This window comes from Leopardus geoffroyi, chromosome B4 (assembly GCF_018350155.1).
Source record: "Leopardus geoffroyi isolate Oge1 chromosome B4, O.geoffroyi_Oge1_pat1.0, whole genome shotgun sequence".
NCBI classification, from domain to species: domain Eukaryota; kingdom Metazoa; phylum Chordata; class Mammalia; order Carnivora; family Felidae; genus Leopardus; species Leopardus geoffroyi.
In genome coordinates this window covers 136,351,954-136,369,915 of record NC_059341.1, presented here as the reverse complement: position 1 = coordinate 136,369,915, position 17,962 = coordinate 136,351,954, and the positions used below count along the sequence as shown (strand labels likewise).

Here is a 17,962-nt window from a genome sequence, read left to right as displayed (position 1 = left end):
CTAGGAGAGATAGAGGGCTAGGTTCCTGTGAGTGTCGGGTCACAACATTCCCATCAGCTGATCAGTACATAACCTTATTTTACATGTGATACTATTTAAGGACACCTTATTGAATGTATTATTAAATTTTTAAATTAAGAAAAATTAAGTTTATTTATTGTGAGAGAGGGAGGGAGTAGGAGGGGCAGAGAGAGAGAGAGAGAAAATCCCAAGCAGGCTCTGCACTGTCAGCACAGAGCTCGATGCAGGGCTCGAACCCACGAACCTTGAGATCATGACCCGAGCCGAAATCAAGAGTAGGATGCTTAAGCAGGCCGAGCCAGCCAGGCTGAATATATTATTAATATGCAATTAAATATATAATAATTAATAGTATATGGATATAATAATATTTAATGTATCATTAATATATAATTATTGACTCATTAACATTGAACTCACTGTCCACAGCACTGTAACTCATGCCCGGGGGTGGGGGGTGGGGCTTACCTCATTCTGTGTTTTCTCTATAAGGCACATCATAGCCTTCCTGTGCTTAGGAACACAAGGTAGGACTTCGGCACTGGGCTTGGGGGCCACTTTAACCAATGAAATCACCAACAAAGCACAACAAAGTGAAAAATGTGTCGCTAAATCGACCACAAAAAAGGACACTTACTTACAGTTTGAGAGCTGAAACAAGGAGACAGAGCGTCACCTTGTTCAGCCTCAGCTGGGAACGTGCACCTCGGGGTGACCTACATTCTTTACTGATCCACACATGTCTATGAAGGACCGCAGAAGTGTCTTAAGTCCTGACTTGGGGGTTACAGGTAAATTGTGGCAGGTAGGTGAATTTGCAAATATGGAATCCACCAAAAATGAGGATTGATGATAGTCTAGATACAATATGCACTTGGATATGAAGCCCTCCGTCTTTCCTTTTCAGAAACGGCTTGTGAACCTGGTCCTTGACATCCTCAAGGCTTGGAAGCAAAAGTTACTGGGTTGATACGTAACCAAAATGTGCTCAGGGGCCCCGTGTAGGCCTGTTAACTGATTGTGTAATAGCGGAAAGTACCAATCATTAGCAAACAGGTCTCTGGAAAGGGAGTGAGAGTATTAAAGAAAAACTTTTAAAGCCAGGTGAAGGACTCAGCACACACTTTATGTTTTTGTTCTAGCTGTGGCTTGATAGCTGTGTGGTTCCGCCTTTGTCCTCTCCACCAAAAGAGGAAGATTTCTTTGCCTCTCATGCTTCTCCTGAGGTATGTACTCTGCTTTATATAATTTTAAAGTATGCTTACTCTTACAGTTATAAAGGGCATATATTGAAATGTTTCACTTAGGATCCAGGCTAAGCCGCTGTGATAAACCCGGAATAAGTCACTTCACACAAGATAGAAATGAATTTCCATCAGCAGTTCGGAAGTCGCCTGTCCAGGACTGACCGAGGGATTTATTTTGCTCTTCTCCACGTACTGGCTTCTATCTCACAGTCCAAAGTGTCTGCCCCAGCTCATGACCTTTCGCAGCAATGGGAAGGGAAGCTTCTAGGGAAGCGTGTGCCCCCTCCTTTCACTAAAACAATCTGGAGGCAGTGCACATCACTTCCATTCATATCCGAGTGGTCAGAATTTAGTTACAGGCCCATGCCCAGGCTCCAGGGGGGCCGAGCTGTTATTACTGGTGGCCTGCCATGATTCAGGTCACAGCTATGGAACTGACCAAGAACGAAGACAGGTTTTTTTTTTTTTTTAACCAAATTTTAATAGGGGTTTGAACCTCATTGTCCCTGTTTAGTCGTGCCCATAGAGCATACCGTATCTCAAGGCTGTTGTAAGAATGAAGTCAGTACAGATGCAAGGAGTTAGGAGCTGGCACAGGGTGAACCGTCAGTAAATGCTATCAGAATAATGATCTTTGTCGTTGTGGTCCGACAGGAGCCAAGAACAATCCCCACATCTCTCAGGTCAGGGAACGTGAGGCCTCCAAAGCCTAAAATATTTACGGAGCTGTCCTGTGAGGAAACGTAGGTGGACCCCTGGCTCAGAGCCTCAGATGTCTGTTCACTGCCCTGCCTCTTCCCAGCCCCACTGGGGAGGGAGCATTGTTTGCTTAACCCGTTCTGTAACCAACTTCCAAGTAAAAATGTGGAAAGGTGTATAAATCGCTAAGCCTTGATTTTTTTGTTGTTGTTATTATGATGTGCACATACACGTTCATTGACATAGTTAACAGTTACCAGAAACAATTCTCAAAAAAGAAGAGAACAGAAAACAAAAGAAAAGATAAGGTGTTCTGTCATGATCTGTGCCTCTTGTTTAATATAGAACGAGATCTAGAACGTCCAGGACTAGTAGCCGAGCAGTGTTAGGAATAGAAGTGACAGGCTGGAAGGAGGAGACAGACAGTTTGGTGCCTAGTGTGGGAATTCGTGTGGAATTAGCATTAACGTGAACTCACGTTTGTTTCAGCGTGTCTCTGTACGCACACTCACGCGCGCGCACACACAGTGGAGCACGATGACAGGTAGTGGACACGCATGGGTCAGCAGAGACAGACACATGTGTATTACCCGCCTCTGTCCACCAAGAGGCCCAGAGACAGGGACACTCCGGTACACAAGCACACCCAGCACCCACATCTTGGTTTCTAATTGCCAGGAGGACCCGGGGCTACCTTCAGAGAAATGGCCGATTCTAGGGCCCGGGCCACTGGGGAGCCTGGAGTGCCCTGGAGTGTCGGAAAGTAAGCAGGTGCTGGGCGGAGCGGGTGGCAGATAGGGGAGGGCATGTCTAAAGGACTCAGGAACCAACCGGAAAGAGGTCCCAGTGGTCAAAACTGGAATCATTCAAGCAACAAAATAAATAACGACAGTTCGGATTATAATCCAAAGAATGGAACAAATATCCACGAGTCCCCACTAATAATGATGAGATGATTGGATAAATAAGTGGAGAGAAGGGATGATTTTTCTTAGAGAAAAATTCAGTCATATCTGTAGATAGTCTGCCCCTCCACAGATGCAGCTTCACCCCCTCTCCCCTTGAGTGCAGGCCAGACTTGGTGACTTGTTCCCAAAACTAGGGAATGGGAAGGGGAAAACAGTGAATTTATCAGAGAAAAGCCTGGCAGTCACCACCTTAACCAAGGGATCAGGGTCCGCATCGCCCACGTTCAGGGAAGCTGACGTGTGGCAGTGAGAAGGGTACCTCAGCCCTGTGTCATTCTTCCCCCAAACTGAGGCTAAGCACGAGAAAACATTGGACACACCCGAACTGAGGGATATTCTACAAACTAGCCGATCACTACCCTTCAGAAGCTCGAAGGTCGTGGAAAACCAGGAAAGACTGAGCAGCTGTGACAAACCGAAGGAGACTCAGGAGACACGACCGATGCAGCATGGGAGCCTGGAACGGATCCTGGAACAGAAAAGAGACGGGGGTGGGAAAGTGGTGAAATCTGAATAAAGTCTGGAGTTTAGCTAATAACGATAGCTAGATCATTGATCCCTCCATGATAATTCTTAGTTTTGGCAGATGTGCCGTGGGTACTTTACCATCAGAGGAAGGTGGGTGAAGCGTATATGGAAACTCTACTATCTTTGCAGCATTTTTGCAAGTCTGAAGTTATCACAAAATAAAAATCTGGTGGAGGAAAAATAAGGAATTGGAGCCTTAAAACAGAGACTTAAGAATATACATGTTTTTGACACCATTTTTCAAGGAACTGAAACAAAAAAATCCCAAAATCTGTGTGGAACCACAAAAGACCTTGAATAGCCAAAGTAATCTTGACAAAGAAAAACAGAGCTGGAGGCATCACAATCTCAGATTTCGAGATATAGCAGAAAGCTGTAGTAATCAAAACAGTATGATATCGGTGCAAAAATAGACACACAGTTCGATGGAAAGAATAGAGAAGCCAGAAATAACCCCACACTTACGTGGTCAGTTAATCTACAACAAAAGAGGTAAGACTCTACAATGAGGAAAAGGTCTCTTCAACAAACGGTGGTGGGAAGACTGGACAGCGACATGCAAAAGAGTGAAACTGGACCACCTTCTTACACCCTACACAAAAAGAAACAACTCAAAATAGATTAAAGACCTAAATGTAAGACCTGACACCATTAAATTCCTAAAAGAAAACATAGGCCGTAATTTCTGTGACATCAGCCACGGAAACCTTTTTCTAGCTATGCCTCCTCAGGCAAGGGGAACAGAAGCAAAGTCAAACTCTTGGGACTACACCAAAATAAAAAGCTTTTGCGTCACGAAGGAAACCATCAAGAAAAGGACAAGGCAACCTACCGAATGGGAGAACATATTTGCAAATGATATGTCTGATAACGGGTTAATGTCCAAAATACGTAAAGAACTTGTACAACTCAACACTGAAAACAATAAATAATCTGATTACAAAATGGGCAGAGGAGGGGCGCCTGGGTGGCTCAGTCGGTTGAGCGTCCGACTTTAGCTCAGGTCATGATCTCACACTCCATGAGTTCGAGCCCCACATCGGGCTCTGTGCTGGTAGCTCAGAGCCTGGAGCCTACTTCGGATTCTGTGTCTCCCACTCTCTCTGCCCCTCCCCTGCTCATGCTCTGTCTCTCTCTGTCTCAAAGATAAATAAAAACATTAAAAAAAAATTAAAAAAAAAAAACGTAACTACCACGAATAACGAGAAGGGACCATTAAGATGCTGCTTTCGGGGGCGCCTGGGTGGCTCAGTCGGTTGAACATCTAACTTCGGCTCAGGTCATGATCTCGCAGTTCATGAGTTTGAGCCCCAAATCGGGCTCTGTGCTGACAGCTTGGAGCCTGGAGTCTGCTTCGGATTCTGTGTCTCCCTCCTTCTCTGGCCCTTCCCTGCTCATGCTCTCTCTCTCTCTCTCTCTCTCTCTCTCTGTCAAAAAAATTTTTTTTTTAAAAATGGGCAGAGGGCCTGAATAAGCATTTTCCCAATGAAGACATCCAGATGGCAAACACACAGGAAAAGATGCTCCACATGACTCATCATCAGGGAAACACAAATCAAAACCACGGTGAGCGATCACCTTACACCTGTCAGGATGGCTAAAATCAAAATCACAAGAAATAATAAGTGTTGGACAGGATGTGAGGAGAAAAGAGCCCTCACGTACCATGGGTAGGAACGCAAATTGGTGCAGCCACTGTGGAAAACAGAATGGAAGTTCCCGAAACAATTTAAAATAGAATTACCATATGGTCCAGTAATGCCACTGCTGGCTATTTACCCAAGAAAATGAAAACACTAATTCAAAAAGATCTATATCCCTGTTTATTGCAGTGTTATTTACAGTAGCCAAACTCTGGAAGCAGCCCAAATGTCCACCATAGATGAATAGATAAAGAAGATCACACACACACACACACACACACACACACACACACACACAGGAATATTACTCAGCCACGAAAAAGAAGGAGCTCTTGCCATTTGCAACAACATGGATGGACCTAAAGGCTATAATGCTAAGTGAAATAAATCAGACAGAGAAAGACAAATCCGATGTAATTTCACTCACATGTGGAATTTAAGAAACCAACCAAAGAGACACATAAAACAACAGACTCTTAAATACAGAGAACAGACTGGTGGTTGCCAGAAGGAAGCATGGGTGGGGGGGCGGGGGAAGCGTTGAAATAGGTAAAGAGGGACAAAGAGCACACTTATCTTGATGAACCCTGAGTAATGTATGGAGTTGTTGAATCTTTATATTGTATACCTGAAGCTAATGTGATACTGTACGTTAATTATACTTCAATTAAAAAAAAGAAAAAAGAATAGACATGTCTTAATATTATCTTTCCTTGCCGCTAACCCAGGTACTCGGAAGGTGACCATTCCATTATTAGCTTTGATTTTTTTTTTTTTTTCTTTTCTTGCTTTGCTGACTGGTGAATTTTCTCACCTTCAGGTGAGTGGCACAGGCTGGACATCAGCACAGCCAGAAGCATCTTCTTCGTCACCAAGGAATGTGGAGACCACTCCAGCTAATAATGAAGGTAGTCTTCAGAATTGTCGTGTGATGTTATCCTTTGGTTCAATGGCTATGAAACTATTAGAAAATAAGGTCCTGTGGGGCACCCGGCTGGCTTACTTGGTGGAGCACGTGACTTTTGATCTCAGGGTTGTGAGTTTGAGCCCCACGTTGGGTGTAGACGTTAGTTAAAAATAAAATCATTTTTTATCTTCAAAAAAAAAAATTTTTTTTTTAAATTTTTTTCTTTTTTTTCAACGTTTATTTATTTTTGGGACAGAGAGAGACAGAGCATGAACGGGGGAGGGGCAGAGAGAGAGGGAGACACAGAATCGGAAACAGGCTCCAGGCTCTGAGCCATCAGCCCAGAGCCCGACGCGGGGCTTGAACTCACGGACCGCGAGATCGTGACCTGGCTGAAGTCGGAGGCTTAACCGACTGCGCCACCCAGGCGCCCCCAAAAAAAAAAATTTTTTTTAATGTTTATTTATTTTTGAGAGAGACCCAGAATGTGAGCAGGTTAGGGGCAGAGAGAGGGGGAGACACAGAATCCGAAGCGGGCTCCAGGCTCCGAGCTGTCGGCACCGAGCCTGACGCGGGGCTCGAACCCGTGAGCCGTGAGATCATGACCCGAGCCGAAGTCGGTTGCTCTACTGACTGAACCACCCAGGTGCCCCTAAAAATAAAATCTTTTTTTAAAAAAAAGGAAAGAGAAAATAAGATCCTTGTATTTAATGAAGGAAAGATGCCCATGGTACATTATATAGTGGGGGGAGAAGATATTACCAAACAGGAAATATGATCTCATTTTTGTAAAACACTGAAGCAAAAGCATATACACACAGAAAACATTCTGGAAGATACATACCAAATTGTTAACCAGAGAATAAAATTACCGAATGAATTACTTTTACTTTCAACTTGATATAGTTTTGATGTGACTGAACTTTTGTAATGTGTCTCTGTTACTTCTACGGTCAGAAAACAAGATTTCCATTTTAAAACCGATTCTGTGAATAGTTGATATCTAATGATTTACCTTTGGTGACTTGATTATAGGATTGTATTTATTCTACCGGTACTTCTGTCCGTTGCTGGCATTTAAAAACATCACTTATGTGATAGGAATAACAAGGATCAAGATGTCAACTTTTCTGGTTTAAGACTGAGCATCTTTTGTTAGCCGGAAGGCTTGAGCAAATTAACAACAAGGTGACATTTGACAGCTACGTGGGCACCCTGGAGCGTGGCCAGAAGGGCTGGCTCGCATACGCTGAGCCCGGAGCTGCTTTGGGGAACTTGAGAGAACCTCGTGAAGGAGCAAAGACCAAACACTCCACCAGCTTTATGACTGAGACGCTTACTCGAGAAACTTCCTGGCGAGGGTTTTGCTGGAGGGTTGGAGAGAGTGACTGATACTTATCAAGAGGAGAGTCCTGGGAGAGTGGCCACTCAGGTCTCCGTGAGTGGGGTAGGGAGCTTGCTGTGAGGAAAAGTCACTTCATTTGCACTCAAGTGCGGGTGTAAGGATGGGAGTGTCTGAGATTGCAGCAAACGGCAGACTTTAGGATGCCGGTTTTTCATTTTACTGGTCTTAGGAGTAGGCCTGTCAGTGAACCAGGATGGGAACCCTTTGCATTCTGGGGAACAGTGGATGAGTTGGGACAAGCGTCTAGCATTTTGGATAAAGTATTACAGTAAAGCAGAATTCCTTCTTTACTCCTTATACCAAACAAAATGCCGGCGGGTCAAGGATTTAAATATAAATCATGAAAGTATAAAGGTGCTGCAAGAAAACGGGTGGAGGTTTTCTGTCCTCTCGGAACCGGGGAAGCCTTCTGTGCATGTTCAAGCCTCGTGAAAGGAAGAGATTAACAAATCTATCACAAATGCAACATTTCTGTTCTGAAGAGATGCTTTAAAGACCGGTGATAAGCGTTTTGCAATTCATATATAGACAAAAAGCTTGTTCCCTTCATATGCAAAGGACGCTGGCGTGGCTGGGTTTTGTATGATTTGCAGTCTGTGATGTTTTGGCACATTTCATTCTTTGTGCCTGTGACCCTAAGTGTCTGGTAAGAAGACAGACACCTTTCTTTTTTTTAATTTAATTTTTTATTTTTTAAAATTGACATCCAAATTAGTTAGCATCTAGTGCAACAATGATTTCAGGAGCAGGTTCCTTAGTGCCCCTTCCCCATTGAGCCCCTACCCCCTTCCACAGCGCCTCCCGTAACCCTCAGTTTGTTCTCCATATTTATGAGTCTCTTCTGTTTTGTCCCCCTCCCTGTTCTTTCATTATTTTTGTTTCCCTTCCCTTATGTTCATCTGTTTTGTCTCTTAAGTCCTCATAGGAGTGAAGTCATATGATATTTGTCTTTCTCTGACTCATTTCACTTAGCATAATACCCTCCAGTTCCATCCACATAGTTGCAAATGGCAAGATCTCATTCTTTTTGATAGCCGAGTAATACTCCATTATGTGTGTGTGTGTGTGTGTGTGTGTGTGTGTGTGTGTGTGTGTGTACACCACATCTTCTTTCTCCATTCATCCATCGATGGCCATTTGGGCTCTTTCCATTCTTTGGCTGTTGTGGATAGTGCTGCTATAAACATTGGGGTGCATGTGCCCCTTCGAAACAGCACCCCCATATCCCGTGGATAAATGCTTAGTAGTGCGATTGCTGGGTCGTAGGGTAGTTCTGTTTTTAGCTTTTTGAGGAACCTCCATACCATTTTCCAGAGTGGCTGCACCAGCTTGCATTCCCAGAAGACAGACACCTTTCTAAGTGGCGCGTAGCAATTCAACTCCTTAGACCCACCCTGCCCTGTAGCCGCACTGGCCCTTCGGCCCTGTTGCTTGCAGTCGGAATCTGTCCTCTGGTTGTCATGTTGCCGCCTCCTTCCTGGAGTCTCTGCGCGAACGCCTGTCCTCAGAGAGGCTGTGTCCACCCCACGGACACTCCCAGTCACGACCACATTTATGTGTGGTCTCCCTCTTAGCGCAGCTCGGCCTGGTTCTGGGAATTGCCACGTCCGTGTGTGTCCCTTCCCTGGGCTGTGAGCCCCTCCAGAGGGGGATTGTTTTTTAAGAGAAGGAATCTACCTGAGCCATCGACGGGTTTGTCATTGTCCAAAAGGACAGAGGAGAAAAAATAATCCCGACGCTCTCCTGACTAACACAGAGACAAGGCGAGCGTCGTACCTTCTGAAAGTACCGATGGCGATTTGAACATTGTTACTGTTACAACTAGTTAGCATAAGAGGCCTTTGGAGGTTGAAGCATCGGGGCCCTGGAGGTGTCCCTGTGACCTCTGGAGTCCAGGTGTCTCCCTTTGATTTGCTGACAGGAAACTGAGAGAACTGCATGCAGAACAAGATTCTGTTCTTGTAAATATTTTAAACCCTGCATCCTTAGCCGCAGAGTTTCTCCCAAAGGTTTTATTGTTTAGAATTCCACCTCCCCTTGGGGGCGCCTGGGTGGCTCAGTCAGTTAAGCATGCGACTCTTGATTCCCTCTCAGGTCACGATCTCGTGGTTCGTGGGTTCGAGCCCCGCGTCGGGCTCTGTGCTGACAGCTTGGAGCCTGGAGCCTGCTTCAGATTCTGTGTCTCCTTCTCTCTCTGCCCATCCCCCGCTTGTGCTCGGTCTCTCAAACATAAATAAATAAATGTAAAAAAATTAAAAAAAAATTCTTGTAATGGTAAAATAGAATAGGGAGCTAAAAAGAAAACCAATAATCGACAAACTTGGGTAACACGTGGTACCGAGCAAGTTGAGTGTGTCGTATATTCAAAAGCACATTTAATGAGTATATTTTCTGCATTGATATCAATATGTTTACCTTTCAGGTGGACCAGAACAAGGACCAAGTGTGGAAGGTCTTAACGCACCAACAAAGGCTGCTTTAGGTAATATGCCTACGACTCCATATTCTGATTCAGACAGTGAGATTCATTAAGAGAGAACGATGAATCCTGGCTTTCCGTTCTGCCTAGAATGCGTAGAGTAATCTGGCATCATGATTACTAATCTATTAATAAGATTTTTATTGAGCAAAAATGCCGTTCCCCTTTAGGACCAGCCTGAGGCCCGTGAGTGGCGGCAACCAGTGTGGTGTCCCTGGCTGAGCTGCTGAAACTGTTGATTTGCTCATTTGTGTTGAACTGGGTTATGTTCCCAGCATGAGCAGAGGGCAGAGCGACGTCTCCTAGAGTGTTCTTGTCTTTCTGATTTTACCAGGATCTTTACTTTTTCAGCATCAGGGAATTATACTCTGAAATGAGCACACATTGCATGGCATTAATTGGAAAGCAAGTACTTTGGTGAAAAAATAGCTGAACTATTAGAAATGTTCCAGATATTTTCATCCCGAGTTAATAGCCTCGTAGGAGGTTGGGAGCAGATTATGTGAGTGCTTTAACATGGATCCAAAAGAAAGTGATGGAAAGAAAAACTTCCATAGATATCATTTTCATACTTGGCACGTAATGATGTTATTCTCTCAGTAGGGCTAAATTTGAATCTTTAGTTGTGTGTGGTTTTATGCTGTCTTTTCTTATTTTTAAAAATTTTTTTTAATGTTTATTTCTGAGACAGAGACAGAGCATGCGTGGGGAAGGGGCAGAGAGAGAGGGAGACACAGAATCCGAAGCAGGCTCCAGGCTCTGAGCTGTCAGCACAGAGCCCGACGCGGGGCTTGAACTCACAGACCGCGAGATCATGACCTGAGCCAAAGTTGGTTGGTCAACCGACTGAGCCACCCAGGCGCCCCTATGCTGTCTTTTCTTTTCTTTTTTTTCTTTTTTTTTTTTTTTTAATTTTTTTTTTCAACGTTTATTTACTTTTTTTTGGGACAGAGAGAGACAGAGCATGAACGGGGGAGGGGCAGAGACAGAGGGAGACACAGAATCGGAAACAGGCTCCAGGCTCTGAGCCATCAGCCCAGAGCCTGACGCGGGGCTCGAACTCACGGACCGCGAGATCGTGACCTGGCTGAAGTCGGACGCTTAACCGACTGCGCAACCCAGGCACCCCTGTCTTTTCTTATTAAAGCACATTCTCATCTTTGCAAGAAAAAAGTTAAAATTTTATTCTTACTGGGTCTCTTAAACATAATTGTAGAAACAGAATGTGTAATCTATGATTAAAGTTTACCCAGAAAACGATTTTTAAGAAACTTTATCTTAAAGCCTCATCTGTTTTTGTGCAATTTAGAAAGCCTTGCTACTCAAATAATGGAATGCTTTGTAATTCTCATTGATTGACGTGATAAATCTGTATACAAGTCAGGGTGAGAAACCATACCACTGCTTCCGTTGTGTGCATAATGCCTGGCTAACTTTATATCTTAAAATAATTCTAAAAGTTTTTGAAGAGCAGAGCTTAAGAGGAGAGTTTGTTCTAATGTATTTAAGAAATGCTCCGAAGAAAGCAATGAGTGGGGTGGGGTGGGGTGGGGTGGGGTGGGCAAGGCCAGGCTCTTCACTTCTCTCTAGTGTGGTGTGCACAAAATGTTTTCTGTGAGCTCGGATCCTACTTAGAAGTGCCGAGAAACTCGATTTTAACAAAGCTCTCTTAATCTGCAATACACTCGTGTGCTTGAATGTTCTGGGTGACCAACTGAGGTGGAAAATGTTACAGTCTCTTACATAATATGTACAATATGTTAGAATTTAAAAAAATACGCTAGAATTAGAAAAATTGCGTATTCCTATTGGTCTGACTTTCCACTTTTTATTTTCTGACAGAGGTGTCCTCTATCATAAAAAAGAAACCAAATCAAGCTAAAAGAGGAGTAAGTATTGCATATAAATACCTGGTAGTTTGGCTTTAAAATAGCCTATGTTCTCAAGAAAGCCACCTTTGTCGTTAAAAAAATTTTTTTAATGTTTATTTTTTTTGAGAAAGAGAGACAGAGCGTCAGTGGGGGAGGGGCAGAGAGAGAGGGAGACACAGAGCTCAAAGCACGCTCCAGGCTCTGAGCTGTCATCACAGAGCCCAACACGGGGCTTGAACCCACGAACCATGAGATCACAACCTGAACTGAAGTCGGATGCTTAACCGACTGAGCCACTCAGGTGCCCCTGTCATTTTTTTAAAATTTATTTTGAGCCATACTGTAATAATAAATGTGACTTTTTTGGGGGGGGGTGGGGAAGAGAGAGAGAGTGCATGCACACGAGCTGGGGAGGGGCAGAGGGAGAGGAAGAGAGAGAATCCCAAGCAGGCTCCATGCCCAGTGCAGAGCCCAACGAGGGGCTCGATCTCAGGACTATGAGATCATGACCTGAGCCGAAGTCAAGAGTCAGACCCTTAACCGGAAGAGCCACCCCGGTGCCCCATAAATGTGGCTTTGATAAAAACCTAGGTTTTGTTCCATGAGGTGAATGTTACACGTAGTGAAGATTTTCTAGAATGAGTGTTCGACAGCATTTCTTTTGCTAATGACAGAATTCTAAAAAATCAGGAGAGGCCCTGTGGGAGTTTCTGTCGTGTTTGCGTTTCTAATAAGGGATGCTGTCACCAGGGTTTGATTCCTGATGTCCGTCATCTTACTGGCTGTGTGATCTTGTTCAAGTCAGTTAACCTGCACCAGACTTGAGTTCCTCATCTAACCTGGGGATAACAGTAGTGCCAACTTCACAGGGTTGTGAGGACTAAGCGAGAGAACAAATATGAAGTGTGGGTTGCAGTGCCTGGCGGGTAGTAGACCTCAGGAAGTGTTAGCCGTTAGCTGAAGCTTTCAAACAGCGTGGGTCGAATCTAATCTTCTATATCTTCTAGCTTGGGGCCAAAAAAGGAAGTTTGGGAGCCCAGAAACTGGCAAATACATGCTTTAATGAAATTGAAAAACAAGCCCAAGCTGTAGATAAAATGAAGGAACAGGAAGACCTTCTGGCCAGCGCGGCACCTAAGGAAGAATCAATGTAAGTTTGATTTAGTTATAGTAGTGTGTGTTTAGTGAATAAGGCTATTAATCAAACAACGCTTGAGATTTGCTTTCAAAATGCCATTTAATTTTTTTCGGTGCTGGGAGGGGGGAGTTGCCTGGATTGGTGAAATTGGAATGATAATGTGGGGTACCTTGAAGTCAGGCCAATCGTTTTGATGAAGGGGGTGTATTTTGGAAAGTGAGTTTGGTGATGAGATTAGGACAGACAGACTAGGGCAGAAACTGGAAACCAGGAAGCCAGTCAAGAGAATTGTAAGTAGACATTTCAGGCTCTTGAGAGGTTTTTGTTTGTGTTGGAAACAGGGGAGCAGTATGGCTGCCTGGAAAGTGCATGTGCTGGGTATAAAAAAAAATCATAAGGAGAGAAGAAAGCAGAGTGAGCACAACACCTGAAGGAAAGGCAGCTTGGGTTCCTAGTTCTTATGTGTACTTATTTTATTTATTTATTACTATTATTATGGCTTGCGTTACTATGGACGGCGTAATGAAGAAAATAATAATGCTTATTTTATGAGGCTTAATGCTTTGAGGGTTAACTTAGTTAACGTTTATTAAAGTGCATCAAACAGTGCCTGGTACAGAGTAAGTGCTCAACCCGCTGTGATTTCTTGTTATTCATGCTAGCAGCTTGCTAAGGGATGTTCTAGTTGGTAAACCCAGAGAATTGGAAGTTGTTGTTTCTCATTGTCATTTAACTCCTAGAACACAGGGGGCAGCACTAAACTGTAGTTAGACTAAATGTGGTTTGAAATGCTTTATGTAAAATTTGCTTTGAGCTGTGGTCACAGACTTCACTGTAATTTCTCTAAGCTGGGATCTTGACCCTGAAAATGGGGGGAAGGTCCAACCTGAGGTTTAGACTGCTTCTCTTGGTGTTTGGGAGTGGGCTCTGTGCAGATTGTTCATGCGTGGTTTTCCTGGAGCGTGTACAATCTAGAGCCTGATCAGAACAGAAGACACGGAACACGAAGCACCTGCTCCCTCCCTGCAGTGGGGGGGGGGGGGGGGGGGATGGAGATTAGTGTATTATTGTTCGAGGCAACACCAGCCTTAACTCGAATCTTTCACTAGGACGGTTCAGTACAGCGTATACGCAAAGATGCGGGCCATGGGTGTTTATGAATTTGATTTGGGAACCTGCTTTGACAGCCTTCCTGGCCGTGTTCAGGACAGCCGCGCCACTGTGCCCAAGACACTGTCCTCCCTCTCAGACCCGTCGCAGCCCCATCCCGCCAAGCCAGGGCTGCGCCAGCTCTGGGAAAGCACACGTGTCTTATCCTAAAGACGCAACGGCCTTATTTTTCTGCAAGTTAATTTTTTAACGGCTGTAAATAGAGTTATCTTCAGTTGAGTAAAACTGTCAAGGAACGGCATTTTTCTCTGTCTTCAGCCTGTGAAACCCTAGCTGTCTGTCCTAGTCCTCACCTGCTGGCGGTTCCTGGGCCCACCCTCAGAGGAGCCTGCGCACAGTGGGTGGGAAGATGAGGGAGAGGAGAGCCCCGGAGCCCCCTCCCTTGCTTGGCCTGAGCGGCTTGGGAGCCTCCCCTGAGCAGGGCCTGGGGAACACGGAGCCCTGACTCCTTCGTCCTGTGGGCGTTGCCATCCCCGCGTCAACGGGAAGCCCGGGTCGGAGAGCAGGTGCTGTTGGTGGCGGTAGCCTCGGTCCCAGCCAGATGCTGAGGAGGAAAGTTCTCCCGTCTCACGTCTTCCCAGTGGAACGTTTTCTTCCCGGCCGTTCGTCTTCTCCAGAAGAATCTGCCGCTCCGGTTTTATCTGTTCGTGGTTTTCGGCAGATCTGTGGTCTTCCTCCAAAAAGTTGACGCAAGAGTATCATTTATTTTCTGAGTGATAAAACTGGGGACGTGGTCAGACCCTGCTCTGTAGGAATAATGGTAAAGAAAACAAAACTACCAGATTAAAACAAAACAAATCCTGACTAAGGAAGGAAACAGCAGCAGTGTTATTTTTTTTTCTGTTTTCTGTTTACTCTTTTTTTTTTTCTAGTAAGAAATTTAGTTGTCATTCCCTGTTACTACAGGGAAATGTATTTATATTATTATGGAATTTACACGGTGCCTTTCTTATGAGAAATTCATGAGAGTTTGCACAATTTTATGAAACAGATAATAGCTTAGAATTCCTGATAACATGGGTGTATCACCTTTCAGGGCCCCCAAGTTTTGTTGCTGTCTTACTAATATAAAATACTCTTGTTATTGCATAGTTTTCTTTATGAAAAATTAAGTATTTGTAACGTTTTTAGGAATCTGAGAGCAAGGGACAGTGTTGGATACCTCTTTTTACCCCTTTGGTACGTCATTTGTAACAGGTATTTGATAAACAGATGATTAGTGTCTGACGAGTAGCACAGAAGGAAGGTTGGCTAAGAAATGAGTGCTCTTGGAAGCCTGATTCTATAGCGGTCCTCTGAAGAATCTTTTGCAATTAAGTAACTCCGTCTTAATTTACATATTTGGTTTTTTAAAATGCTTATTTATATTTGAGAGAGAGAGAGAGAGAGAGAGAGAGAGAGAGAGCTCAAGCAGGGGAGGGGCAGAGAGAGAGGGAGACACAGAATCCGAAGCAGGCTCCAGCCTCCGAGCTGTCAGCACAGAGCCCGACGCGGGGCTCAAACCCACGGACCGTGAGATCATGACCTGAGCTGAAATCAGACACTTAAACCGACTGAGCCACCCAGGCGCCCCTTAATTTAACTACTTGTAAAGTCAAATATATGTGCAAACCAATGCAACTAACCTCATGCTTTTGCTATGTAATGCAAAAGTATAAATATTAGCTCAAGTAAGAAATTCTGCTTTTTACTGTCCTACGTAGACGTAATCTTAGCATATATTATGTCATTACACGGCAGGTAGTATATGATGATGTGATGATTAATATATGATGATAGGTGATATGAACTAGAACAGTAAGGTAGGGTCAGCAGCAACCAAAAAGCAGGTGTAAACTCATTCAAATTTTCTTGAACATCTACTCAAAAAAGACCTTTAAGGAAAAAAAAAGCCAATTTGCCTTCGTAGTTGTTAATTATGGAAAGAAGCACGAAGCTCGAATTATCCGTGACGTGTTTAATTTCACTTAGTGTTTTAACTTGAGAACACAGAATTAAAGCTAAATTAAGGAGCCTTTGGTTTTCTGGCAGCGTTTCATCACTGCGATTAGCCTATAAGGATCTTGAGATTCAAATGAAGAAGGACGAGAAGATGAACATGAGTGGCAAAAAAAAGATAGAGTCAGAGAGACTCGGCATGGGGTTCGGAAACTGCAGGAGGTACGTGGCTTCCAGAATTTAAACGTTGCTAATGGCGCGTGGATTTTCCTTATTGGCGTCAACCGGGAAAGTATTTTCTCATGATTCCTTCCCTTCTTCAATTGTTTTCCTCCTCTCTAGTATTCAACCTAGCATGAAAAGTTCCAAAGTGAGTCAAAGCAAAAAGGAAATAGGCCTGACTCATTGTTAAGCGGATGCTGCAGACAGAGCTAATATGTGTGACTGCATCTTGTGTAATTAGTTCCAGTCCTCACAAAGGCCCAGTATTTTTCGGTGCTTATGCCAAAAACTATATATGCCGTTTTTATTGCTCATGTTTTTAACCCCACTAACGTTTTTGTTGAAAGTATAAAACGTTTATTCTTTGGTGAGCACAAGTGTCTTCCTGAACTGATATAATTCCTCTCCGTTTTATTCTGTTTCTGCAGTGGTATTTCACATTCCGTGACTTCAGACATGCAGACCATTGAGCAGGAGACGCCGATCATGGCAAAATCAAGAAAGAAATACAGTGATGACAGCGGCGACCCTTATTTTACTTCCAGCTCAAGGTAACCTGCCCCAAATCAGCCTTAAAGCGTTGTTTTAGAAAGTGGTCACTAATGTGGACCTGCTCGTTTATTTGCATTAAGAGCAAATACAAATCAGTTCACTTCGTCGCTTTTCCAAGCTTTGGCTGGAGTCAAGGGTATCCTTTGGAAAATTATGGGGCAAAGATTCATAAGTGGACAATGCCTGTGAGATGTTCATAATAAAATCAGTGACCAAGAGTCGAAAGTAGGGTAGGAACTTGCGGGGCGCCTGGGTGGCTTAGTGGGTTGAGCATCTGGTTCTTGACTTTGGCTCAGGTCACGACCTGAATTCAAGCCCTGTGAGCCCGCCCGGGATTGTCTGTCTCCGTCTCTCATTTGCCCTTCCCCTGCTTGCGTGTGCTCTCTCTTTCTCTCTCTCTCTCAAAAATAAATAAACTTAAAAAAAATAAGAAGTAGGAATCGTGTTTATCTAAGTGTGAAATTGGAGAACAAGGCAAGAGCCCAAAGGTCCATATCCTTTTGTTTCAGAACAAATAGCAAACACTATTGGTGTGTGTGTTATCGATTCATGGAAAACACTAGTACACTCTGAAGGCTCTCAGGGTCAGCTAGGTGCCGGTCCTTCAGCCTCCACCATCAGATTGGGACCAGTTGCCTAACTTCGGTGTGAAGGCAACCGTGGCAAGTACCACGGTTCAGGTCCAGGGGCCTGAAGGGCAGGGAGAACAAGTTGAGACTTGAACTGACTCACCGTGTGAGGTTCTTCCAAGAACCTGACCCATACAGGAGAGTCCTGCTAAAAAGGCACCATGTAAACCTGGGCTGTGAACTGGAGGTGAGCACCAGCTGAGAACACAGGGGTGAGAGTGTAGACCCCGGTTCAGACGGTCTGGATTTGAATCTTGGCTGGGCCACTTAATGACTGTGTGACCTTGGCCAAGTCGCTCAACCTCTCTGTGCTGCAGCTTCCGCCTCTGTAAGTTAGAGATGCTGGGGTCTGCCTCACTGTGTTGTGCGATGGCAAATGAGTTGATGCACGTGGAGCACTTGGAATAGCGCTTGACTATTTGCGTGACGTTTAGCTGCGTTTATGACATAGGAGTTCAGTTCAAGAGACGTGACTCAGTCTAAATGTGTAATCACTGTGGTTAGATTCTTAACTATGCCGAGGGCCACCTTCCAAGTTTGGAGCT

The 17,962-nt window shown here is 44.3% G+C and overlaps 1 protein-coding gene across 2 annotated transcripts in view; it reads left to right on the top strand.

Moving 5' to 3' along the window:
- Positions 1-17,962, top strand: part of ARFGAP3 (ADP ribosylation factor GTPase activating protein 3) — a 55,551-nt gene that overhangs the window by 16,183 nt on the left and 21,406 nt on the right. For both annotated transcript variants that reach the window (XM_045466911.1, XM_045466912.1), the window contains 7 exons: positions 1,164-1,247; positions 5,927-6,014; positions 9,841-9,900; positions 11,740-11,786; positions 12,776-12,918; positions 16,108-16,236; positions 16,665-16,787. In XM_045466911.1, coding sequence (XP_045322867.1) covers positions 1,164-1,247; positions 5,927-6,014; positions 9,841-9,900; positions 11,740-11,786; positions 12,776-12,918; positions 16,108-16,236; positions 16,665-16,787 — 674 coding nt within the window. The remainder of the gene's footprint in view (positions 1-1,163; positions 1,248-5,926; positions 6,015-9,840; positions 9,901-11,739; positions 11,787-12,775; positions 12,919-16,107; positions 16,237-16,664; positions 16,788-17,962) is intronic.